The 27903-nt window shown below is 40.3% G+C and overlaps 1 protein-coding gene across 3 annotated transcripts in view; it reads left to right on the forward strand.

Moving 5' to 3' along the window:
• The window catches only part of cpne5b (copine Vb), a 276730-nt gene that overhangs the window by 207112 nt on the left and 41715 nt on the right, over positions 1–27903 (forward strand). For all 3 annotated transcript variants that reach the window (XM_057845330.1, XM_057845331.1, XM_057845332.1), the window contains 2 exons: positions 15334–15375; positions 15459–15534. In XM_057845330.1, the coding sequence (XP_057701313.1) occupies positions 15334–15375; positions 15459–15534 (118 nt within the window). The remainder of the gene's footprint in view (positions 1–15333; positions 15376–15458; positions 15535–27903) is intronic.

Here is a 27903-nt window from a genome sequence, read left to right on the forward strand (position 1 = left end):
TTTCCGACTGAGGACCACTATCTCGGATTTGGAGGTGCCAACCGCTTCACACTCGACTGCGAACCGGTCCAGTGAGAGTTAGAAATCACAGCTCGATGAAGCCAACAGCACCACATTATCTGCAAAAAGCAGAGATACAATCCTGAGGCCACCAAACTGGTTGCCTGGCACAGCCAGACTGTTTTCCCTGTATTTTTCAAACACCATGAGAAGAGTCTGGGACCCAGTTCCACATTGGCCTCTCGAGCCAGAACGAACGTATCCGTGCAACCAGATTCGTTTATTTGCGTGATGTGTTCTTAACGAGCAACGTCACTCTTGCGCGTCGGAAGTCGTCTCCACAACAACACAGATGGCGAACAGGAGAGCCGAGAATAAGTTCCAATCCGCGGTAAATTCAGTTTTAAATGACCAAAAACACATCGAGTCGCTAAAATCCCAGCAACTGACAGCACTGGAAGCATTTCTTTTAAAAGAAGATGTGCTTCCTCGCGGTAGTTTCTTGTTGCTTTACCAACGTCACGTCCGCCCGTCGCTGATTGGTCCACTCCGCTGACTGTTTGCTTTGGCCTACTCCGCCCTGGGAATTTGATCCGCTAAATGGCCGCCAGACTCTATCGCTAGAACAGCGGTGAGTCTGGAGTTCCAGGCAACCAAACCGGACCCCCTCAACGCTTCGGCTGCACCTATGAATTCTGTCCATGAAAGTTATGAACAAAATCGGTGACAAAGGGGAACCTTGGTGGAGTCCAAACCTCACTGGGAACAAATCATATAATTTTTACATATTTTTAGAGATGTCCCGATCAATGCCGATCGATCGGGTCCGATCACGTCATTTTCAAAGTATCGAAATTGGCAAAAAAATATCAGCTATGTCTTTTTTTAATTATATATATATATATTTTTAATTAAATCGTTTTCTAATTGTATTTAACATTACCGACATAGTATATTACACTCATCCAGAGTCTTTAGTTTAGGCTTAAGTTAGGGTCATCAACTATATCCCGATAACGTCGGTAATTAAGTTTTTGTAAAAATGTATCACGTTAAAATATTTAACGCATTTAATGCATGCGCTGCACGACCCACTCACACATTGTTGCGCTCAATCTGTAATGGCGCCGTTTTACCTATATAGAGAGATAAAAGGCAGTGTAAAATGAGTAGAGTGAATTTTGGCAGCCTTGGGAGCCTTGTTTTAAATGGCTAAAGCCTTACAATCCCTTTCCCTACGATTAGAAATATCGTGGGAAGCAATGTGGGGAAGCAAGGTAGTAATTGATCTTTTTCTTATCACCTTATGTTATTTCCCAACGCAGAGAAGATATATCAATTGGTAGCACTAAGCACAGTCATGGTTGCACTTCCCATCATGCATTTGGGCATGGCTACAGTATCATTTACTGAAAGCTCAACAAATACACTAGATGGCAATATTTAGTCACAATATACAAAGTCACATTTATCCTTTAAGAATTACAAGTCTTTCTCTCCGTGGGTCCCTCTCACAGAAAGAATGTTAATCATGTAAATGCCATCTTGAGGATTTATTGTCATAATAAACAAATACAGTACTTATGTACTGTATGTTGAATGTATATTTTCGTTTTATTCATTTTTTTCTGAATGCAGTGCCAAAATGTATATGATCGGGAAAAATTATCAGGAATGACTTGAATTGAATCGGGAGCAAAAAAAAGCATCCGGATCGGGAAATATCGTAATCGGCAGATACTCAAACTAAAACGATCGGATCGGGAGCAAAAAAACATGATCGGAACAACCGTAGTTATTCCACAGGAAGTAACTTGGGAATGTACCTAAAAATGAATAGACCCTACCCACGTGACGTCACAACTCCGCTCTCCTGACTGGTGCCGCCCACTTGTCCGTCAACACATCGTGTTGACCTGTTACGGCTACGTACATTCCTCCTATTTACGGCGTGTTTTTCTGCTCGTTAACATTAATAATCAAAATGGTCAAGGCGTGTGTGGCGGTCGGTTGCAATAACAGAGAAGATAGACAGAGAGACTTGAAGTTCTACCGGATTCCGAGAGACACGGAGAGGAGAGAGCGAGATGGGCTGCTGCAATTCGACGAGAAAACTGGGCTCCGAACGATTACCACAGATTATGTAGTAGTCATTTTATATCTGGTAAGATGCATTTAATATATATTTAGAGGGTTTTGGGCTGACAACCACAATTAAGATCATTGCAAGGCTAATCGCCGACAACATACACGTATGTATGTAGTGAGAGTGCTATCGCTAATCCATATAAACATTAAAAGCCCAAGCTCCATTGACAAATGACATAAAATAATAATAATAATACATTTTATTTATAACGCACTTTACATTTGAAAACAAATCTCAAAGTGCACATCGCCAGAAAAAAAATAAAATGAATAAAAAGACTAAGAATAAAAGAGGAAAAGCAAAACAGGCAGAAGCACAGATAAAATCAGATACCAATCAGATAAAAATAAGATAGTCAAATAAAATTAGCTAGAATAAGCTTTTTTAAAAAGGTGAGTTTTTAGTGCTTTTTTAAATGCATCCACCGTCTGCGGGGCTCTGAGGTGGTCTGGGAGGGCGTTCCACAGACGGGGAGCAGCAGCTGCAAAGGCCCTGTCGCCCATAGTCTTGAGCCGAGTCCTGGGCGGGAGTAGACGGTGCTGTTGGCCTGACCGGGTTCTAGCTGAATTATGTGATGTGAGGAGTTCGGTGAGGTAGGTGGGGGCTACACCGTGTAGACAGTGATGGGTGTGAAGGAGGATTTTGAATTCATTACGGAGGTGAACAGGGAGCCAGTGTAGGGTGTGAAGGATGGGGGTGATGTGCTCGTACAATACATTACAAATACATTAGACTTGACAGTGGATGTTAGCAAGAACAAAAGATTTTGAATTGAAAATTTCGTAACTCACCTTCCGAGCACAAGATTCCTGCCGAATTTTCGTGTACGAGGACCTGTTTCACCCAACCAGCAACGTAGCATTTATAAGCCTCCAAGCTCTTAAAGTTTTTCAAACTTTCGTGAGAATAGGCTGATTTTGTGTGGACAAGATAGTTGTAAATATCAGGGTCAGGCAGAGACGGCGAAGGCAGCCGGTCAAAAATCATCGATTTAGGCATCAAATATGGATCTGGCCACTGTATAGAACGAAGCTTTTCCACATAACGCCTTTTATGCAACACATCCAGTGAGTTTACGGCATCAGAAAGCACCGGGTCTTCCATGAAATGCATTTTAAATTCCTTGATCAATTGAAACCAATGCTAATACAGAGACAAAATGACGGACAAGTGGGCGGAACCATACAGCGAGCACGTGGTTTTGTGACGTTGGTGGGTAGGGTATATAGGCAGTGACTCAAAATCAACCTATAAATGGCCCCAAAACTGGTAACACTGGTGAATTTTCATTTTCCAGGTCAATTGACAACCCTTGACGTCCAAATCCATTTCGACAAGAAGGAGTTAACTTATTTGGCTAAAAATAAACTAGTCCGGCCCACACGAGATCCAATTGCCTTGAACGTGGCCCGCGAACCAAAATGAGTTTGACACCCATGATTTAAAAGCCAGTGATGGAAGCAAAACAAACTCAATCAGTTAGAAGCCAAATGATGAATTTGAAGTGACAGGCACATCTTTCTCTTCTGGAGGGTAAAAAGCTTTCAGTCCAATAGTGTTATCTGTCATAGTTCGGTCAAACAGTTAAAACTCTAATTAAGGGGGATGATAGGAAAGCCAAGGCTACGTCTTAGATCAAAATATTGGAATCGAGTAACACAAAATTGAGGGGATATTCAGCCAGGATATTACACGTGAGCTCCAAAAGGGGTCACTAACCTGTCACAGTCGATCATTGACGCGGTAGCAAGATGGGCATCCACGCACACATGCACACGCAAACACAAACACACGTGAGTAATGGAATGTGACAAGTCACAAGTTGAAAATGGTTTAAAATGCTGCAGATCTTGAAATATGACCAAGGTAGCTGAGAAACAAGTTATATATTCACTTGTTTTTCCACTGGGTGCTTGTTTGAACATATACAATCCAGCATTGTTGTTCATTCAGAATTCTTAATGTGGCACCAATACATAAGATGCCAAGATGCACTGAAACACTTTTGGATCTTTTTCTTTGTTGGTGCCGCATGTATCCCCAGTATAAATGAAACTGTATTTTCACAAAAAATTGGATAAACACTGATTCAACTTATTGGTTTTGTGTATTATCAATTGCCGTTTATTGTAAATTCAAACACATAAAACAACACACATAAAAGACATCACACAAAACACTACACACAACAAACAAAACATCCCGATTGATCGGGTCCGATCACGTCATTTTCAAAGTATCCGAATCGGCAAAAAAAATATCGGACATGCCTTTTTTTTAAATATATATTAGGGGTGTACAACGATTAAAATTTTCAATCGAGTTAATTACAGCTTAAAAATTAATTAATTGTAATTAATCGCAATTAATCGCAATTCAAACCATCTATAAAATATGCCATATTTTTCTGTAAATTATTGTTGGAATGGAAAGATAAGACACAAGATGGATATGTACATTCATCATACGGTACATATGTACTGTATTTCTTTATTATAACAATAAATCAACAAGATTGCATTACCATTATTAACATTCTGTTAGAGCGATCCATGGATAGAAAGACTTGTAGTTCTTAAAAGATAATTTTAGTACAAGTTATAGAAATTTTATATTAAAACCCCTCTTCATGTTTTCGTTTTAATAAAATTTGTAAAATTTTCAATCAAAAAATAAACTAGTAGCCCGCCATTGTTGATGTCAATAATTACTTACACAATGCTCATGGGTGCTGAAGCCTATAAAATCAGTCGCACCCAAGCGGCAGGAGAGGGCGGCAAAACGCCAAAAAACACAAGTACAGCTTTCACTGTGCTGTCATTTTAATCTGTTTGAGCAGGGCATCTGTGCGTTAATTGCGTCAAATATTTTAACGGGATTAATTTAAAAAATTAATTACCGCTCGTTAACGCGATAATTTTGACAGCCCTAATATATATATATATATATATATATATATATATATATATTTTTTTTTTTTTTAAATCATTATCTAATTGTATTTAACGTTACAGACAAAATGTCTTACACTCATCCAGTGTAGTTTTGGCTTAAAGTAGGACTATCAAATGTATTGCGTTAACGGCGGTAATTAATTTTTTTCAACTAATCACGTTAAATGATTAACGCATGCGCTGCACGACCCACTCACACATTGTCGCGTTCAATCTATAAAGAGGCCGTTTTACCTATAGATAGCGAAAAAAAAGGCAGCGTATAATGAGTAGAGAGAATTTTGACAGCCTTTGGAGCCATTTTTTATGTGACTAAAGCCTTACAATACCTCTCTCAGCAATTAAAAATAACGTGGGAGGCAATGTGGGGAAGAAAGGTAGTAGTTGATCTTTTTTGTATTAACGCCCTATGTTATTTCCCAACGCAGAGAAGATATATCAATTGGTACCACAACGCACAGTCATGGTTGCACTTCCCATCATGCATTTGGGCAGAACTTAAATGGCTACAGTATCATTTACTGAAAGCTCAACAAATACACTAGATGGCATTATTTAGTCACAATATACAAAGTCACATTTGTCCTTTAAGAATTACAAGTCTTTCTATCCGTGGATCCCTCTCACAGAAAGAATGTTAATAATGTAAATGCCATCTTGAGGATTTATTGTCATAATAAACAAATACAGTACTTATGTACTGTATGTTGAATGTATATATTCGTCGGAGTTTTATTCTTATTTTTTTTTAATGCATTGCCAAAATGCATATGATCGGGAAAAATGATCGGGAATGATTGAAATCGGGAGCAAAAAAAAAAAAAGCAATCGGATCGGGAAATATCGGGATCGGCAGATACTCAAACTAAAACGATCGGATCGGGAGCAAAAAAACACGATCAGAACAATCCTAAACAAAACACATCACATAAAACACTACACACAACAAACAAAACACAACACGTATAACACATCACACAACAAACAAAACACAACACATAGTAACACACAGGCACTAGGGAAACTAACTTTAATCGGATTACTGGCTTGGAAAAATGAACGCGTTAGATTACTCGTTACTGAAGAAAGTAATCAGATTGCAGTAACGCGTTACTGACAACACTGTACACACATGCTTTTTATGGAAAATCAATTATTTTTGTTCTGATGGTAATAATGTGGAGCTGTGGCTGTGGGTTTACACTCACCTAAAGAACTGCATTTATTTTAATTTTACTTACAAAATTTCAGTTATTTTTTTAACGTTATACTTATGTTCCAATATGCTAAATAAAAATCTTGTTCAATGGAAAAAAGTTTTTTTTTTAACCCAGATTTTTCAAAGTAACACATTTTACTAGGGGTGCACGATATCCATTTTTTGAAACCGATACCGATATTGATAACTTCCTGCTCCTCAAAGCCGATACCGATATCGATAACCGATAATAAATATATAATTTTTTAAATGTATAACCTGAGTTTTTGAACATCTGGAGGTTTAAAAAAAAATAGTGGTGGATTCAACATAGATTTGCCTTTGATCTCATCAGATTTTTCATTATGACATGAACAAAACATTGTGTTTCACTTCTGCACTGCCCGACAGCCAGCTAAGAATGAATGCACTTCCATAAACCACAAGGCTTGGTCTTTTCTTGCTTTTATGGGAAGACACTCCCTTAATATTGTGAAAGTACAACAGAAAAATACACATATTCAATACTCAATATACAACAAACTGCACAAACACTTATATACACAACTATTATATGTATAGCATAGCACGCTAGCTTGAGCTACTAAAGCATTGGCTGGCTTCTATAACACAACTTATGAAGTTCTGTACATATGACCCTTCATCACAGACGTAAACATATTTTGCACATCCATATGTAATAGTAAACATAAAATACTTACATATATTTCCGAGGCGAAAACGTAACAGAAAGCATTCACAACAGTCAATGCTACCGCTAGGCACCACAATGTGTACGAAAGTGATTGACCCAAACCACTGTAACAAAAAATAGGTGCATTGAATTATTCTGACCAGCAGGTGGGAGCAATGCCCCGCAAATGGTCAACTGATTTCTCATACTATTGTGTCAACCAGTACTTAGAGGGGCGGGCCCCCCTAGGGGGGCGCAGAGCATTGCCATGGGTGGCGCATGTGACCTCGCGGAACATACTTTTCTTGCCATACTAGAATAATGTATCATTTTCAAAGTGTGCGCAGTATTTTTGAACAAAACAAGAGCACACAGCAAAGAGCACTGGAGATATGACGAGCTAAGACGAGGAAATATGACTAAGCGAATGTAGCGTTTGGCTTTGACTTTTAATACAGTGGGAGATGAAAAAACACCGGTCTGTGTCTAAAAATGTTTGCAAAAGACAGCAAGAAGCCACATCAAATAAGATGTCACATATAAACATTAGACCCCACTCACATCGATAAGCCACTTGATTTTTTTTTCTGCCAAGACGTGCCGAATATTGCCAACAATCGTCAAGCTTTGTTTCGCAGTGTTACATCAGTAAACCAGCGAGCAGTGTTAGCATCATATAAGGTGGCATACCAAGTTGCCCAGTGCAAAATAGCAAAAATAAAAACTGTCCCACTGTCCAATGACACTGATGTTTTTGTTCGATTAATTTTTGTTTTTACGTTTAAATGGTTATTTGAATGTATTATTATTTATTGGTTGATTTTATTAAAATTTATATTACACTATTTAATGGTCAAAAAATATACAGTGAATGTGTTTTTACAGATTAAATGTGACTTCTTTTTTTTTTTAATTCAGGCAAAGTGATGCACTTTGTCTCTTCTATACTTTATTGTAAGTTGAGCTATGTATTGTTTCTTTAATATTAAAAATGACACAATATTATGCAGTTATACTTATTTTAATAATGTACAGGCAATTGATACAATTTACAGTGGCAGCAGAGAGTTGTGTTGGGGGGGAGTGAAACATTTACATCTTCCTGGGGGGTACATATTATCGGTCCTATTATAAATGTTATTGGATTTATCGGGATGACGTCATAATTCCTATTATCGGACCAATAATTATCGTGCACCAGTACATTTCACAGCTGTAATTGTAATACCTTGATATTCTTGCTTATCATACCGTCAAAATCTCATACTGGCTCATGCCTGCAGAAATGCCTGCGACTGCACAAAAATGAATATTAGCCTGTTTTATGTTTTTTTTTTTTTTAATATAGGTTATGCTTTATGCAATGCTGTTGTGCCGTCTATGAGAATGCCCAATGTATTTTGTCCTGTACACTTGTAGACATGTACTTTCAAAAACCTGGCTGTGTCAATGGTTTAGAACTTCTTCCTTTTTATCACCTGAAGTGGGAAAAGGCACTAGAGTAAACTACTAGACCACAGAAGTATGTCACTACTTGGCTTTCTGCTGATATGCTTTGCTCTAATTCGATTAGTGCATTAGTTGGACATGTTCCTGCTCCTGGCTTTATGCACCATAGGGCAGCAGGGATGGAAAGTTGTGGCATGTCAACAAAAGGCACATGAAGACACTGAACTGCAATGCACTATCTTTAAGGAATTCCCCGATAAACAAAATATGAGGAATCTGAACTATCATTGCCTTTTCTTAAGCGTATTCAAAAGGGTTGTTCCAATCATGGTTTTTTGCTCCGGATCCGATCCCGATCGTTTTAGTTTGAGTATCTGCCGATCCCGATATTTCCCAATCCGATTGCTTTTTTTTTTTTTTGCTCCCGATTCAATTCCAATCATTCCCGATAATTTTTCCCGATCATATACATTTTGGCAATGCATTAAGAAAAAAATGAATAAAACTCGGACGAATATATACATTCAACATACAGTACATAAGTACTGTATTTGTTTATTATGACAATAAATCCGCAAGATGGCATTTACATTATTAACATTCTTTCTGTGAGAGGGATCCACGGATAGAAAGATTTGTGACTTTGTATATTGTGACTAAATATTGCCATCTAGTGTATTTGTTGAGCCCATGACTGTGCGTAGTGCTACCAATGGATATATCTTCTCTGCGTCGGGAAATAACATAAGGTGTTAAGAAAAAGATCAATTTCTACCTTGCTTCCCCACATTGCTTCCCATGATATTTCTAATCGTAGGGAGAGGGATTGTAAGGCTTTAGCCTATTAAAAAAAGGCTCCAAAGGCTGCCAAAATTCACTCTACTCATTTTACGCTGCCTTTCATCTCCCTAAATGGGTAAAACGGCACCATTACAGATTGAGCGCGACAATGCGTGAGTGGGTCGTGCAATGCATGCATTAATTGCATTAAATATTTTAATGTGATACATTTTTTAAAATTTAATTACCGCCGCTATCGGGATAAATTTGATAACCCTACCTTAAACCTAAACTAAAGACTCTGGAAAAGTGTAACATATTATGTCTGTAATGTTAAATACAATTAGAAAACGATTTAATTTAAATATATATATATATTTAAAAAAGGCATGGCCGATATTTTTTTGTCGAATCCGATACTTTGAAAATGACGTGATCGGACCCGATCGATCTGGATGCCGATCGATCGGGACATCTCTCATAGACAGTGTTATTACTGTTTCATTCATTAGTAAAAACTATGACAAATATTGTTTTTATTGAAAAAAAAAATGTGTTCAATGTGTTAACAGTTTTTAAATATGATAGAATATAACGACAAAGCTCATTCCATCCATATTGGCACGATGAAACTACATGCAAAAGATTTCTATTTTCATCTGTGGAAAATATTGCAAAGGCCTCTTTGTAATTAAAGCAGTCGACTGTGTTAAATGCACTTACTGTATTTTTTTTTCTCTCGCTCAATCACATGTACATCTATTATTGGAGATGAGTCATTTCATTAAAGAAGCCGGAGAATAGCAGGAGATAAGTGTGGCAAATTACTTCTGGAGTGTATATTGTTCTGAGAGTTCATCTGAACACTAAAGTATCTCAATGTCTTAGGATCCATGGACTGAGAATTTTATTTTTTTCCTAGAAAATGCAATTTCTGGAGAAATTGCAATGGTAACGTTGCTGTTATGGTTGAGATATCAGGTAACTTCCTATTGATTTTGAGGATTTAGATTTTTTTTTTTTTTAAACCTGTCCAGTTCAGCTGCTTGACACGGATGATGGGAATCTGAGTGTCCTATTGGTCTGAACAGTTTTAATGTATCACATGGGAGGCTCACGTACTGCCATTGTGAAAGAGGTTGAAAGAGGTTATGGGGGAACAAAAAAGAGAAGAGAGAAACAACAACAAGAAATACATTCAACGCCTACACTAACTAGAAACTGCAATTTCTGTAGAAATTACTCTGGGTTTTTGCTCTGTGGTGATACAGATCTTAACCTCACCCAGGTTGGCTTGGGGACAACATCAGGTCACCTCCTGTTGATTTGGGGACATTTTTTTTTTTTTGCCATTGAAAATGAATGAGAAAAAATTTGGACGTCCATGGACGTCGATGGCAGCACCCTCCATAAGCGTCAATGGAATCGGGACATTTGTGGGACACGTTTTATTGATATCTGGACATTTCCTGTTGATCTGGAGAATTTTTTTTTTGCCTTTGAAAATAAATGGGAAAAATTTTGGACGTCCATGGACGTCAATGGTATCGATTTACAGAGGCATCAATGGAATCCAAGTACATTAGCATCAAAAGAATGAAAAAACATGATTAAATGCTAATGAATGGGAAGTTTGGACATCCATGGATGTCAATGGCAGCACCCTCCATAAGTGTCAATGGATTCGGGGACATTTGGGGGACACGTCCTATTGATATCTAATCATTTCCTGTTGATTTGGTGACATTTTTTTTTATCCATTGAAAATGAATGGGAAAAAATTTGGACGCCAATGGACGTCAGTGGCAGAACCCTCCATAAGTGTCAATGGATTTCGGGAACATGTGGGGGACACGTCCTGTTGATATCTGGTCATTTCCTGTTGATTTGGGGACATTTTTTTTACCCATTGGACGTCCATGGCCGTCAATGGTATCAACTCACAGATGCGTCAATGGAATCCAAGTACATGAGCATCAATAGATTTGACATACATGGCCGTCAATAGCAACAATGCAATGTAAATTCTATTGGAAAGCCTATTGAAAGTGAATGGGACATTTCCCATTAAAAATGAATGGGCAAGTTTTGGGAAAATTTCTGGGGAACCGTACATTTTTTTCAAATTCTGTATATAACTTTTATGCCCCTCACCGTCCCGGAATTTTTTATGCCCAAATTGTGCGATTTGGTCAAAAATTGAAGGACTACATACAATTTGAAACTTTTTTTAGTCTTCCATTAAAAATGAATGGGCAAGTTTTTGGCAAATGTTTTGGGGACCGTAAATTTTTTCAAATTCTGTATATAACTTTTATGGCCCTCACCATCCCGGAATTTTTTATGCTCAAATTGTGTGATTTGGTCAAAAATTGAAGGACTAGATACATTTTGAAACTTTTCTTTGTTTCCTATTAAAAGTGAATGAGCAAGTTTTTCAAAGACCCAGACAACTATGAATATGTTGGAGCTATTGTTAGCTAGTTGTATTTCTGGTTGACACCATGTGGTCCCTGATGACCAAGGAGAAAAAGGAGGGGGGGGGGGGGTCTTAAAGATAAATGAGGTGTAGAGTATTTTGAGTATTTGTGTGAATTCTCTTGTGAATGTGGATATCTTGGAATCCTATTCTGTGCTGCCTGATCGCTAATCCTGGGTTTCTCTACTTGAGTTTGTCTAATTGCACATAGTCATGCCTGAGTCCCATCAAACATGTGATAGTCCTGTGATAGTACACGCAGGTCCGTAGCGGAGCGTGGAAACCTCCCTGCCGATTCCTTCATGTGGATGCGCTGGCGGCTGTGCCGTCAGCTCGAGCTTATGGCGCTTGTGGTTAGAGGTCAAGAGGGGGGAGCGGAACGAGGGGCGGCGCTGACACACCTGTTATACCTGCAGACGAGTGGAAATGCTGTGTCACCCCAAGGCCACTGCCCTTACCCTGTCACCTCCTCCTGCAGCGCCATCATGGGTGCTACCGTCATACCTGGGATCCAAGATGGTCCCCTGGGTCATCCGCGCCCCATCAACCGGCTTTCAGGGAAGTTATGAAGGGGCGCGCCATTTCCCCCCACGCCTACCCCCAACACCGACCGCCCACCCGGCCCACGAGCCACTGCCACAACCACTACAGCAGGTACCTGCCTGCCGAGTGGAAGCGTCGTGTGCGCGCGGGTTCGCGTCCCAGCCTGGTAAAGAAGGGGGAACTGAACGCGGGGTGGAGCTGACACACCGGTTACAATGGTGCCATGACCCGGATCGGCAGCGAAGGATTCGAAGGGTGAGTGTCACGGGTACACGCGGGTCTGTAGCGGAGCGTGGAAACCTCCCTACCAATTCCTTCATGTGGGTGCACTGGCGGCTGTGCCGTCTGCTCGAGCTTATGGCACTTGTGGTTAGAGGTCAAGAGAGGGGAGCGGAACGAGGGGGGGGGGGGGCGCTGACACACCGGTTATACCTGCAGACGAGTGGAAATGCTGTGTCACCCCAAGGCCACTGCCCTTACCCTGCCACCTCCTCCTGCAGCGCCATCATGGGTGCCACCGTCATCCCTGGGATCCAGGATTGTCCCTTGGGTCATCCGCGCCCCCATCAACTGGCCTTCAGGGAAGTTATGAGGGGGCGCGCCACTGCATCCCACGCCCACCACCGCCCGCCCACCCGGCCCATGAGCCACTGCCACAAGCACTACGGTACACCGCGCGACCCCCACAGCCCACTAAGCCCAGCCCAGGCCAAGACAGGATACCCACCCGGCAGGCGATACCCGACCGACCCACCGGCAGCGACCTGCATCGAAGCACAGGGAGGATACCCAGGCACAAAAGATGGTGAAGACGGAATCAGGAGAGCGCCAAGAAGCCGCCATGGAGCAGTGCAGGATCGCAGGCCCGTGGCTGGCAGCCCAGGCAGAGAGGAGGACAGAGAGGAGCCATACCATAGAGAAAACGTGTGGGACCCACCTACCACCCTATTACTGTGGCTGCCAGGTCCCCGACAGGCAGCCATTATAAATTAAGCCATTTAGATGCAAAAGCTGCCATCAATCACTCCAAAAATGTGTCTCAATAATGTCTCCGTATTAGTCGCAAATCTGCATAACCCTCTGCGCGTAATTTTAAGTTCAATTCTTTGCCATAAAACGACGTTATTTTCACCTGTTCTACCTTGGTTTTTCCACCCCTGCTGTGACAAGCACATATTCTCTCTCTCACGTGCTTGAAGATAACCTCAAAAGAACAACCTGTCACCGCGCGGCAACAAAGGCCAGATGGCAGCAAGTTAGTTTGGCTCATTCTTGGCATCAGCCCTCGGTGACAGCTTTCTTTGAATATGGGCTGGTGGAACTTCCTATGTAAGGCAAAGTTAGCTAGGAGAAGAACCGTTGGGATGAGATCAATGGAAGCCAGCTATGAAGGTGTCCGAAAAAGATATTCTCTTTACACTGCAGGAAGATTTTTTTTATCTGCTGCAGCAGCAGAAACTTTTTTGGTGATGTTTTTGTGAATGATAGCATCTTCATTGTTTGCGTATACAGTTGATTTTCATGAAAGCTATACCTCTGTGAAGTTGGCCCCTCATCAAAGTCAGATGCAAATTTATATAAAAATGTAAAAATGAAGTCAATGGTTTGTGCTACGTTTGTGCCAGTTTGTGCTCTATAAAAAGTTTCGCGTGTGCTGCTATTGTTATGGACATAACCTTCTTGCAAGTCAAAATTTAAGGTTTTCGTAACTATTTCCCTAAAATCCTTAAAGGGAACCACGGGAACCACGGATAGAAAGACTTGTAGTTCTTAAAAGATCAATGTTATTATGAGTTATTACAATTTTGATATTCAAACCTGTTTTCGTTTTGATAAAATTTGAAAAATTAGTTTAACTAGTAGGTCGCCATTGTTGTTGACAACCTAATGCACTCCAGGTGGTGACTTCACTGGGTGCTGCAGTAGGTCGGTATCAATAAAATAAAATAGGGCTGCAGCTATCGATTATTTTAGTAGTCGATTAATGGATGAAGTAGTTATTCGAATAATCGAGTAATCGGATAAGGAACATGAAAAATTAAAATACCTGGGCTGAGCTTCAAACGGTATAAAAAATAAATGAGGATCTATGTACAACAAAAGAGCAATTGAATAACCTACACAGCAAAAGTCGCTAGCTTAAATGCTATAAAATGTTAAGGTTTTTTTTTACAATGCTCTTAACAAATGGTTCAGACTCATATTCCAACAACAACAAAAACGGCTAAATATACCTATAAACTAAATTACGAATGCATTAAAAAGCATCAGCCCAAACAAAAACTTAGCTTACGTTGGTGTTAACAGGGAGCAGTTGGATTCAGCCATGTGAAATGAGGCAGACCAGAGGGCAGTGTATTCACCCTAATCAATAAAACTAAATGTAAACACTTTCAAAATAAACCATTACAAGGCCACTTTAATTAAACGAATACTTGAAGCAACAAAATTTAATTCGAATATTTTTTCCTAATCGAATACTCGAGTTAATCGATTAATCGTTGCAGCACTAAAATAAAATTTAAAAAATGAGGGAAAACCGCGGAGAGAGAGAGGCAGACAAATGAAAAAAAAAAGCTAACACCGAATAGATGAACAAAAGGTCAAATGGCAGCAAGTCAGTATCTCAGCAAGCTGCCTAGGATCGGTTTAATGACACTGCTGATGAGCTGGAATCGGATGCAGGTACGACCTCATCCCACAGCTCTGCAACAAAACAATCTGACCAGCATCAGAATGTGACGAAAGTATGCCAGTCGTCGTACTAGCTTTGCTTGCTAGCTAGCACAGCTATTCTCCCAATACAGTGCATATTGCGCGCGTAAAACATAGCACCCTCCGTAGGTCAAAACAAGTACTAAATATTAGAAATTATTGCCATTGATTTAAAAATCGATGTGTTTCTAATGACATATTTTGGTAAAAGAGAACAATTGTGGCTTATTAGAGCCTTTAAGTCTGAGGATCCCTTTAAGAGACATCATTTAGCTTAGCTTCATGAGAATGAACCATCTAGTTCAGGGCTAATTTGCACCCGTCGTATTGTGTGACAAACTTGCTCATTACTTCTTTTGATTCTTTTTCCAGAACAATCAAAGTAGAAGTGTATGATTGGGACAGAGACGGTGGGTAAGTAGTAACATTCTTTATGTTTAAGCAATTGTTTCTAACCCGCTAGTTGTCCGACTGACTTGCACATTTTCTTCTTCCAGCCATGACTTCATTGGGGACTTCACCACCAGCTACCGAGAGTTAGCCCGAGGGCAGAGCCAGTTCAATGTGTATGAAGTAAGTCATTGGTGATTCATTTCGTTCAATTTTTCCATAAAGTTTTAACTCTTTAACTCTCTTTAACTCTTTGGAATAAAGAAATCTTGGTAGATATGTTCTTCTCTCTTCCTCAAATACATTTTCTCTGTAAATGTAGCACTCGAATCACCTGGACATTGCTACATGAAATAGCTCTGTGGTCCCCACCCTATTTTTGCACCACGGACCGGTGTGATGTGGGCTTTTTTTTTTTTTTTTTATCAGATAACATGACGGGGCTAAGAACGAACAGTATAATGCCCAGCAGAGGTCCATTTGGCCTTTCCCAAGACAAAAGTCCAAGCTCCAGAATTCTCTATGACTTTTAGTGTAGGGGATGTTCAGAATTTTTGACATTAGGCTTAATCTACGAGTTAGCGGAGAATTAATTAGTCGTGTTGGAATTTGGTCTTCCAACCAAATCGCCGGAATCACGCCAGTCAAAGCGCCAAAACCACGCTACTGCAATTCCAACAACAGGGCCAACGCAAACTCAACAACTCAGCCAAAAGCCCAAACCCCACACTTTCACCTTAGTTTTAACTAGAGATGTCCCGATCGATCGGCGGGTCCGATCACGTCATTTTCAAAGTATCGGAATCGGCAAAAAAATATCGGCCATGCCTTTTTTCAATATATAGTCTATATATTTTTTATTAAATCGTTTTCTAATTGTATTTAACGTTACAGACATAATATGTTACACTCATCCAGAGTCTTTAGTTTAGGCTTAAGGTAGGGTTATCAAATTTATCCCGATAACGGCGGTAATTTTTTTTTCTTTTTTTTTTTTTTTTTATGTATCACGGTAAAATATTTAACGCAATTAATGCATGCGCTGCACGACCCACTCGCGCATTGTTGCACTCAATCTGTAATGGCGCCGTTTTACCTATATAGAGAGATAAAAGGCAGCGTAAAATGAGTAGAGTGAATTTTGGCAGCCTTTGGAGCCTTTGTTTAATTGGCAAAAGCCTTACAATCCCTCTCCCTACGATTAGAAATACCATCGGAAGCAATGTGGGGAAGCAACTGATCTTCTTAACACCTTATATTATTTCCCAACGCAGAGACGATATATCATTTGGTAGCACTACGCACAGTCATGGTTCCACTTCCCATCATGCCTTTCGCCATGGCTACAGTATCATTTACTGAAAGCTCAACAAATACACTAGATGGCAATATTTAGTCACGATATTCAAAGTCACAAGTCTTTCTATCCGTGGATCCCTCTGACAGAAAGAATGTTAATAATGTAAATGCCATCTTGAGAATTTATTGTCATAATAAACAAATACAGTACTTATGTACTGTATGTTGAATGTATATATTCGTACAAGTTTTATTCATATTTTTCTTAATGCATTGCCAAAATGTATATGATCGGGAAAAATTATCGGGAATGATTGGAATTGAATCCGGAGGAAAAAAAAGCAATCGGATTGGGAACCCCTTGTATTGACTCCAAGAGTTAGCTTCTGTAGCTGGGGATCGGACCGCTAAGGCCCCCGCCTTTGGCTGCCGCCCAACTCCCTACGCACCCAAACCCCTTTGGCCCCTCCCACAGGCGGTGAGCCCATGGGAAGGGGGACCCACGTTGCCTTTTCGTGCTGTACCCGGCCGGGGCCCATGGGGTCTTGGTAGTTAGAGTGGCTAAGCTAGCGAGAGTCAATTGTCCCGTCATAGCGTTTGTTTCTGGAAGTAGTGTCGTAACCTGAAAAATTCTGTAAGTAGAGGCGTGTTTTCCATGTAAATGCCCTAATCCGTTCCAAGCCCCTGAAAATTCACACATAAATATTTTATAATGCATAAAAATACATCAAAACATGTAACAAATACATGTTACAATTAGATTATTGCACAATAAACATAAAATCAAAGTTGTGCATCATGTAACCCCAGGGCCGGCCCAGGCCATTTGGGGGCCCTAAGCAAAATAATGCAAAGGGCCCCATATTTTTGGCCCAACATTTCGTCACAGTGTACTGTGAAACCCATACGTGCAATCCAACCCATACGTCCATATTTTGTAAATTAATCAGATTTTGTTGCACTGCATACTTCAAACTTCTTGCACCAAATGATTGTCAGTACTTACAGTAGATAGCGCCAAACCTTTTTCTAAAAGAGGACAGAAAGAAGTTAAGGAAGGACTTTTGTTTTTTTAAGCTTGTAATCAAGTCTCAAAACTCACAAAAGTCAAATAAAGCAAACTGTAGTAAACAAAATAGAACACAAATTAAACAATTGCCAGATTGGGGGGCCCCCTGGCGGTCAGGGGCCCTAAGCAGCTGCATAGTCTGCGTATAGGCTGGGCTGGCCCTGTGTAACCCTTATCCATTATTCCAGGGTCTTCGTGTCTATGTGCCGAAGCAGCTTTGAAGGCATCATTGCCTTGTTTGCTAACTTTAGGCCACAGTGTGGACTTAGCGTAGACCTTCTCCTTGTAAAAAGCTGTCCATAGACATCTGTTTTCCAGTCATCTTCACAAGCATGTGGGGTTATTATTTCCGGGAGCAAATCCGATGCACTCACGTTGTGTGTCATTATATAGGACAAGCGCACACAGATATGAAAGCAAATAGATGATAGCTCTAGTTGATTTTTATGACAAGATCCTATCCAATTTTATTATTATATCTATTGACTAATCCGAGCAAAATGACCGGAAGTAACCCGGCTGAGGTGTGCCGCCCGAAGCACAAAGCCAGCAGGCAGCTAACGTTACTACGGGTAGTCCCCGGGTTGCATACGAGTTTCGTTCATACGCTGGCGACATAACCCAAATTTCGGCGTAAGTCAGAATTAACCCTTTAAAAATGTAATGATCCAACGATCCAAAAAGTCCAGAAGTATTGTATTTTGGTTTAATGGTGGAGGATACACTGCCCTCTGGTGACAGCGTTGTGTTCAATCATGCTTCCATACAGGAGCACTTCAGACTTCTGACACGGATAAAGCATAGCTGCGGTCTGGTTTAGCCCACATAAGTCTGTAAGTTGTTTCAGCTAATAAACAGTGGGGAGAACAAGTATTTGATACACTGTCAATGGGTTTTCCCATTGTCAGTGTATCAAATATTTGTTCTCCCCAATGTATGTTTTTGTATGCATTTGTAATGAAGTTTAGAGCTACAGTTTGTGGAGTTACGTGTGAGCGATTTGCTATTAGAATAAAAACGTTAGCACTCGTAGCATTTGAGCTAGCGGACTTTTGTGATGCAAATTAAGCTACCGTAATTTCCCGAATATAAGGCGGACCCATGTATAATGCACACCCCAAATTAACTTGTAAAATCTAGGGAAAATTATTGTACCTGTTTATAACGCGCACCCTAATTTTAGCACCAATAAATACAAGAATACAAGAAAACAGAGCTCATGTACAGATACAGAAATGTCATTTTACTGACTGGTGAAACACAGCACAAGCATAGCATATTGGTAGTTCAAAACATTAGCATAAACTGACAATATTTACGGTAATAATATAATTTGACAACTTCTCCAACTTACCAGAATCTAGGAGAAAACAAAACAGATGTGACTTTTCTTTTAAAGGCTGCTGTATAACTTGCTCGATTAATCATGATGAATAAATGTTTCTTCCATAGAGTGACACGGTAAAATGAAAATGAGAACTTAAGTCGGAAATCCGAGAGCGCTCATCGCTGTCGACACGACAGTAACAATCGGAACTATTGTTATCTGGGTTTGAGTTTCCCGAGGGACAGATATAGTTGACGGACACAGAAAGTCTGTGTTGTGTTACGTTTGTTATAGTCCGAGTTGGGGAGCTGCAATAAACGCTGACTCAAATGAGTTCAAGAAATTAAATTCTGTGCTTTATGAAGAGTGAAAAAAGCAGAATTTAACACAGACGAACTCATTCGGCCGATCAGAGTGAAGTATTACCGAAACAAAATGGTGACGTCACGTACCGTAATGGTCGGCAACGGATCGCCACATACGTTTCTTCAACACAACGTGGCCGTGTTAATTTTTTTTTAAAAATTGGTTTATATATATATATTAGGGGTGTCAAACGATTAAAATTTTTAATCGAGTTAATTACAGTTTAAAAATTAATTCATTGTAATTAATCGCAATTAATCGCAATTCAAACCATCTATAAAATATGCCATATTTTTCTGTAAATTAATGTTGGAATGGAAAGATAAGACACACGACGGATATATACATTCAACATACGGTACATAAGTACTGTATTTGTTTATTATAACAATAAATCAACAATATGGCATTACCATTATTAACATTCTGTTAAAGCGATCCATGGATAGAAAGACTTGTAGTTCTTAAAAGGTAAATGTTAGTACAAGTTATAGAAATTTTATATTAAAACCCCTCTTCATGTTTTCGTTTTAATAAAATTTGTAAAATTTTCAATCAAAAAATAAACTCGTAGCCCGCCATTGTTGATGTCAATAATTACTTACAAAATGCTCATGGTTGCTGAAGCCTATAAAGTCAGTCGCACCCAAGCGCCAGCAGAGGGCGACAAAACTCCGTAAAACACTACAAGTACACATTTCACTGTGCTGTCATTTTAATCTGTTTGAGAGGGGCATTTGTGCGTTAATTGCATCAAACATTTTAACGTGATTAATTAAAAAAATTAATTACCGCCCGTTAACACGATAATTTTGACAGCCCTAATATATTATATATATATATATATATATATATATCAATCAACAACGGCGGGCTACGAGTTTATTTTTTGATATATATATATATATATATATATATATATATATATATATATACACACACACACACAAGTTATAGAAATGTTATATTAAAACGCCTCTTAATGTTTTCGTTTTAATAAAATTTGTAAAATTTTCAATCAAAAAATAAACTAGTAGCCCTATTCTGTCCTCAATGTGTGTGAGTACACAAATTGACAGATAGCGAACATAAGTTCCAAAAAGAAATCAGACGCTGTGGCAAAGTTGCATGGGCTTTACTGAAGTCATCTCTTTTTGACAGGAGCACGTTTCTTGTATTTTTGTAAAACTGAAAATAACAAGGCAATGTGTCAATTACTTGCATAAATCACAAAATAACATAAAATGTACACACACGTGTCCATTTGAGCAGTAGCACTAGCCAATTAGCTCACAAGCATCTAACAATGTAACTGCATTTCACCATATATGTGAACAAATTCAAATACACATCATCAATAACTATCTAATGCTCATGAATATAAACAAAGGAGGAATATAACTCACAAGCGATGCATGTATTAGACACAAACAGTGTGATGGGGCTATGAGAACTGCCACTGAATACTGGATGCAGACGTTAGCTGGTCTGAATAGCACTGTCTATTAGTGTGAGTTTGCGTCGACATATAATCACGTCAGAAAAGCGCGCCGAAACCCAAATAATCAGCTGCACTGAATCGTCAGCAGAGGGCGACATTACGCCACATAACATATGCAAGTCACACCCAAGCGCCAGCAGAGGGCGGAAAAACTCCATAAAACACAATTAACAAGTTGGCCTTTCACTGTACTGACATTTAAATCTGTCTGAGCGGGCCTAGTGCGTTAATTGCGTCAAATATTTTAACGTGATTAATTTAAAAAAATTAATTAACGCCCGTTAACGCGATAATTTTGACAGCCCTAATATATATATTTCTGTCTCCATCCATGTACCTGTTTATGATGCGCACCATGATTTTACTAGTTGATTTTGGGGGGGGGGAGTGCGCATTATATTCGGGAAATTACGGTAATTTATTTTACTAAATTGACATATTTCATATATGTCGTAACCCAGGGACAATCTGTAGTTATATTGACTGATGCTGGGCTTCTACTGAGGTGTGTACACACTCCAGTAATGCCAACCACTGCTAGAGGGCGACATCCACATATCTCTACTCGGATTAGGCAATAGAGCAGCAAGGCAGATTGGTGTGTCAAGAGCAGTGTTGGGAATAACGCCGTTATAAATAATGCCGTTACATAACGGTGTTAGATTTTCAGTAACGGGGTAATCTAACTAATAATTTTTTCCACCGTTACAACACCGTTACTGTTACTGACGGTCAAAAGCGGTGCGTTACTTACTCTGAATAAATTGAAGAAACTACCAGCAGTAGCGAGTCTACTCTGCTCTGTTTATTTGTCATCCAAGACCTGGGGTGTGTTCAGGTTCGAGAATAGCGCACGTGTTTTGTTTTGTTTTGTGCTTTTTTTTTTTTTTTTAGCAAAAATATACCACACAGGACGTGCTCGCACTCTGTTTCTTTAATAGCACATATAACTTCAACATTAATACAAACGTACTGCTCTCGGCAGACCGTGTCTCTAACTCACTCCCGCATCATGTGAGCAAAACGTATTGGCGCCGTGTGCACTTTAGGGTGCCTCGGAAAATTCTGTATCAGAATATTACAGCGCGTACTTCTTATGACTCCAGGCTGTTTGTCCCTGCTCATTCAATTAGCCCAGTACTTCTCAAATAGTGGGGCGCGCCCCCCTGGGGGGGCGCAGAGCGATGCCGGGGGGGCGCATGTGACCTCGGGGAACATGCTTTTTTTTTTTTTTTTTTTTGCCGTACTGGAATAAAGTGTACTTGCACATCCACTCAGTGGGTGGCAGTGGCGCTCTCATTTTCAGAGTGCGCGCAGTATTTTTGAACTAAGGAAGAGCACTCAGAACACACAGAAAACAGATATGAAGAGCAGTGCGCCGCCGCCGTTTTCGAAAGCCGTTTTCCGACCGGACTCACGCAGCGACCCACTGTCTTGTCCGGCCGGTTCTCACGTCGCCGCCCGAGAAGTGCCATTTTTGGCTTGGGATCGTCACGACGACCGCCCTCACCTACGGTTCTACCTCGGCCGCCGGGAATGCGCTTTTTTCGTGCCGTTTGCCTTTTAGCTTTGACTTTTAATACAGTGGGTAATGAGGAAAGACCACTGTTTACTGTGTCTAAAAATAATTATAGCGGACAGCCAGAAGCCAAAACAATTAAGACGCCACTTAAAGACATTAGACCCCAATCTCATTGATAAGCTTGATTGTTTTTCAGCGAAAACGGCCGAATATTTCCAACAATCGTCCTGTTTTGTCAGTGTAATATCAGTAAACCAATTAGCATTGTTAGCATGCTCATTGCAAGATAACTCCACACCATTGCAAAGAAGGTACAAAAATAAAAACTGTCCTTCTGTCCAAGGACACTTTTTTTTTTTCTTTTTCTTTTATTCAGTTCTGTTTTTCCGATCAAATTTTTTGGCATATTGTCCTCATGAGTGAATGTTTCTAATCAATTTTAATTTGTTATTATTTACTGATTTTATTATTTTATTTTTCTTTATCAAATGGTCAAAAATGTAACTTGAGTGTATTTTTTAGTTTGGATGGGACTTTTTTTTTTTAATTCAGGCAAATTGATGCGCGTCGTCTTCTCTGTTACAAACAAAACAATGTTAATAAAGTTCTACTTTATTATAAGTTGATCTGTTACTTTTTTTCGTTGTTAGGGAAAAAAAAGGACACAATGTTAGGCAGATGCGTATTTATAATAGTAATTTTATAGACAAATGATACTATTTACAGTGGTGGCAGAGAGTTTGGGGGGGGCGCGAAACATTTACGTCTTCCTTGGGGGGCGTAACAGAAAATAATTGAGAAGCACTGAATTAGACTGCGTTCCAAAGCTTGCTTCTGTTTTTGCTACACCTGAATGCTAGCCTCGTTCCCATCCCCCACTGTCAGCCAGCAAGAATGCTGCTTCCATCTTGAGGACGGCAGACGCTTTGAGGGTGACGGGAGGAGTAGGGGGACGAGGCTACCTGAATGCACCACCTGGATAGATGCGATGGAAGTGATTGTGATTGGCTGAGGGTTATAGTCATGTGTCATGATAAGCCAATCAGAGCCAGTGTTTTCACACACACGCAAAACAGATGCAGAGGGATATGATGGCAGAGCATTCAGAGGAAAACTTGTCCTTTACGAGGTGGAAATATAAACACTATTTCAAATCAAAATACTTGAAGTACAGTAGGCTATGTCTACTTGACCAGTTGTCTCAGGTTGTGAGGGTCAGATTTAATGAATTAAACACACTTTATATTGTTTACTGCTCGTTGTTATTTTATTATATATTTTGTTGCACTTCAAGTGTAGGATAAATCTGTTGCTGGTGAGGTGCAATAAATATTACAAGGTTCTATAACACAACTACTTGTCTGTTCTTTTCCATTCAACTGACTCGAATACTGCTCAGAAAATTTCAAATTCTTTGCAATACAACAACTTCTTTTTAAATTAATGGAAATAATTACTTTCCCTGGTAACTAGTTACTTTTACGATAGAGTAATTCAGTTACTAACTGTTACTTTTTGGAAGAAGTAGTGCGTAACTATAACTAATTACTTTTTTAAAGTAATGTGTCCAACACTGGTCAAGAGGCACAGGTCAAAATGCGGTCGTTAATAGATTATTTATTTCTGTGCGGCCTGGTAGCATATGCGACACGGACCAGTACCGGTCCCCTGCCCGGTGGTTGGGGACCACTGGCTTAGTAGACAATGAAATATTAATCAAAGGGAAATTTGCTTCATTCTTCATACATGTAGCAACATGGGCCGCTTAGCTAACTACTGCTCGTGATCACTTCATAATTCCGTCTCAATTGTGTACAAGTTCTACACGCCCAATTTAACAGCTTACCCTTGCGATCTTGTGAATGCCGAATCCAAACGCAATGAGTATTGATGGGCGTAGCCGACAACAGGCTCAAGGTACGAGACTCGCATTCGAATAGCTGGTAGAAAAAGCGAGAAATGTCAATTCTGAGACAGAAGACGTCTCAGCTCATTACCCTGATTCACCGCGGATTCGACGCATGAAAGTGACAACCCCTAATTTAATATGGAAGGATGGCAATTTGTCTGACACGCTGAACAATCTGCTGATGCAAAAAGTAAAAAGGGCTTTCAGAATCCCTGGGAGGTTTACAAGACTCAAGAGTAACACATAATGGAGATGGCATCCTAAAAGACAGGTATTTATCCTCAGGGTGAGGCCAGCCAAGCGTATCAGCTTAGAGATCCTGACATACTGTTTTTTACAAGAAGTTATTGCAATATTCAAAGAAGAGTTGAATGGAGAGTACTTATATAGCGCTTCATCTACATTGTTACAATTCCCAAAGCGCTTTACATTAGCACACATTTACCCTTTCACACACACATTCACACACCAATGGTGCTGCTGCCATGCAAGGAACTGCCAACCCATTGGGGGAAGATAGGGTTCAGTGCCTTGCCCATGGGCACTTCGACAGTGGGCAGTCATAGCCGGGAATTGAACTGCTGACCCCTCGGTCCCAGGACAACTCAAGCTACCAACTGCGCCACGGCCGCCAATTACTGTGCAATACAGTAATCCTGTTCGGTTTTCGTGCTTTATGGGGACCGGAACCCACTGTGAGAGTTGAAAAACCACGAAATAGTATTTACACTTCCAACCCCCCACCAATCAACAGGAAGTGCCCCCGAAATGTCCCCAAATCAACAGTAAGTGACCTGATATCGATATGATTTGTCCTTGAAATGTCCTCAAATCAACACGAAGTGACCTGATATTAACAGGACATGTCCCTGAAATGTTCCCAAATTAACAAAATGTGATCTAATATCAACAGAACGTATCCTCGAAATGTCCCCATAACAACAGGAAGTGACCTGATATCAACAAGAAATGTCCCAGATATGTCCCCAAAATCAACAGGAACGGACATGTTATCAACTGGACATTACCCAGAAATGTCTCCAACAGAAAGTGATCTGATATCAACAGGATGTGTCCCCAAAATGTCCCCAAATCAGCAGGAAATGACCTGATATCAACAAGTCATGTCCCCGAAACGTCCGCAAATCAACAGAAAGTGACCTGATCTTTACCGGACGTGTCCCCGAAAAGTCCCCAAATCAACAGGAAGTGACCTGATGTCAACAGGAAGTGTCCCAAATATGTCTCCAAATCAACAGGAAATGAGCTGTTATTAACAAGACGTTTTCCCGAATTGTCTCCAACAGGAAGTGACCTGATATCAAAAGGACATGGCCCCAAAAAGTCCCCAAACTAACAAGAAGTGACCCGATATCAACAAGACATTTCCCCGAAATGTCCCTAAATAAGCAGGACATTATTCGATATCAATAGGACGTGTCCCCAAAATGACCACAAATCAACTGGAAATGACCTGATATCAACAGGAAGCGTCCCCAAAATGTTCCCTGTCTCCAACAGAAAGTGATCTGATATCAGCAGGATGTGTCCCCGAAATGTCCCCAAATCAAAAGGGAAATGACCTGATATGAACAAGTCATGTCCCCGAAATGTCCCCAAATCAACAGAAAGTGACCTGATCTTAACGGGACGTGTCCCCGAAAAAGTCCTCAAATCAACAGGAAGTGACCTGATATTAACAGGACATGTCCCTGAAATGTCCCCAAATTAACAAAAAGTGATCTGATATCAACAGAACGTATCCTCGAAATGTCCCCATATCAACAGGAAGTGACCCGGTATCAACAGGAAGTGTCTCCGATATGTCCCCAAATCAACAGGAACGGACATGTTATCAACAGGACATTTCCCCAAAATGTCTCCAAAAGAAAGATCTGATCTCAACAGGATCTGTCCCCGAAATGTCCCCAAATAAACAGGAAATGGCCTGATATCAACAAGTCATGTCCCCGAAACGTCTCCAAATCAACAGAAAGTGACCTGATCTTAACGGGACGTGTCCCCGAAAAGTCCCCAAATCAACAGGATATCTGATATCAACAGGAAGTGTCCCAAATATGTCGCCAAATCAACAGGAAATGAGCTGTTATTAACAAGACGTTTCCCCGAATTGTCTCCAACAGGAAGTGACCTGATATCAAAAGGACATGGCCCCAAAAAGTCCCCAAACTAACAGGAAGTGACCCGATATCAACAAGACATTTCCCCCAAATGTCCCCAAATCAGCAGGAAATTATGCGATATCAATAGGACGTGTTCCTGAAATGTCCCCAAATCACTTGGAAATGACCTGATATCAACAGGAAGTGTCCCCGAAATGTCCCCTGTCTCCAACAGAAAGTGATCTGATATCAACAGGATGTGTCCCCGAAATGTCCCCAAATCAACAGGAAATTACCTGATATCAACAAGTCATGTCCCCGAAATGTCCCCAAATCAACAGAAAGTGACCTGATCTTAACGAGACGTGTCGCCGAAAAGTCCTCAAATCAATAGGAAGTGACCTGATATTAACAGGACATGTCCCTGAAATGTCCCCAAATTAACAAAAAGTGATCTGATATCAACAGAACGTATCCTCGAAATGTCCCCATAACAACAGGAAGTGACTGACAGGGTCATAAAAATCCGGTCATAGTCTATTTTTACCCGTCACTTAATTTTTTGAAATGATAATGATGACATATTCAATAGTATTTAGTTTTCATTCATTTTTAATTAATATTGTAACGCTTGCTTGGCGGCGAAAAATTAGACACGGAAGTCGTGGTATTTTTCTCCCTTTTTACTCTGCTTACCGCCAACAACTCCGCCCCCAAAGAAAAAGAGGCAACGATATAGATCCCAATCACCAACGTCACACAATGATCTTAATTGTGGTTGTCAGCCCAAAATCTTCTAAATATATATTAAATGCATCTTACCAGATATAAAATGACTACTACATAGTCTGTGGTGATCGTTTGGTGCCCAGATTTCTTGTCGAATTACAGCAGTCCATCTCGCTCACATCTTCAGGTCTCTCAGAATACGGTAGAACTTCGTCTCTCCGTCTATCTTCTCTGTTACAGCAACCAACCGCCACACACGCCTTCACCATTTTGATTATTGCAGAAAAACACGCCGTAATAGGAGGCATGTACGTAGCGGTAATGTGTAAACATGACGAGCTGACACACAATATGGCGGCTCCAGTCAGGGGGGCGGAGTTGTGACGTCATGTGATTGGGGTCTATACACAGGCGGCAATCTTGTCCATCAATTGGATGAGGCGCTGGCACACCAGATGCAACAATAAGAACCTCGCGTTGATGTGTCAATCATGGTGCCGCCGCCAGACCCCGGTGACGCTACAATATTCTGACAGAAGAGCCAACGACGTCATGCATTAAGAGAGACAATAGCTAATTAATATGCTAACTCGCCACCCTGTGGTCTGGGGTGTGAATTGCAACCTGTCAAAATGACGGACGGACTTCAGTTTTTTCCGTCACCGTTTTAAAAAACCGGTCAACGACGGAAAATATCCGGTTAACGC

Source organism: Corythoichthys intestinalis, chromosome 9 (assembly GCF_030265065.1).
Source record: "Corythoichthys intestinalis isolate RoL2023-P3 chromosome 9, ASM3026506v1, whole genome shotgun sequence".
In the NCBI taxonomy this organism is placed as follows: domain Eukaryota; kingdom Metazoa; phylum Chordata; class Actinopteri; order Syngnathiformes; family Syngnathidae; genus Corythoichthys; species Corythoichthys intestinalis.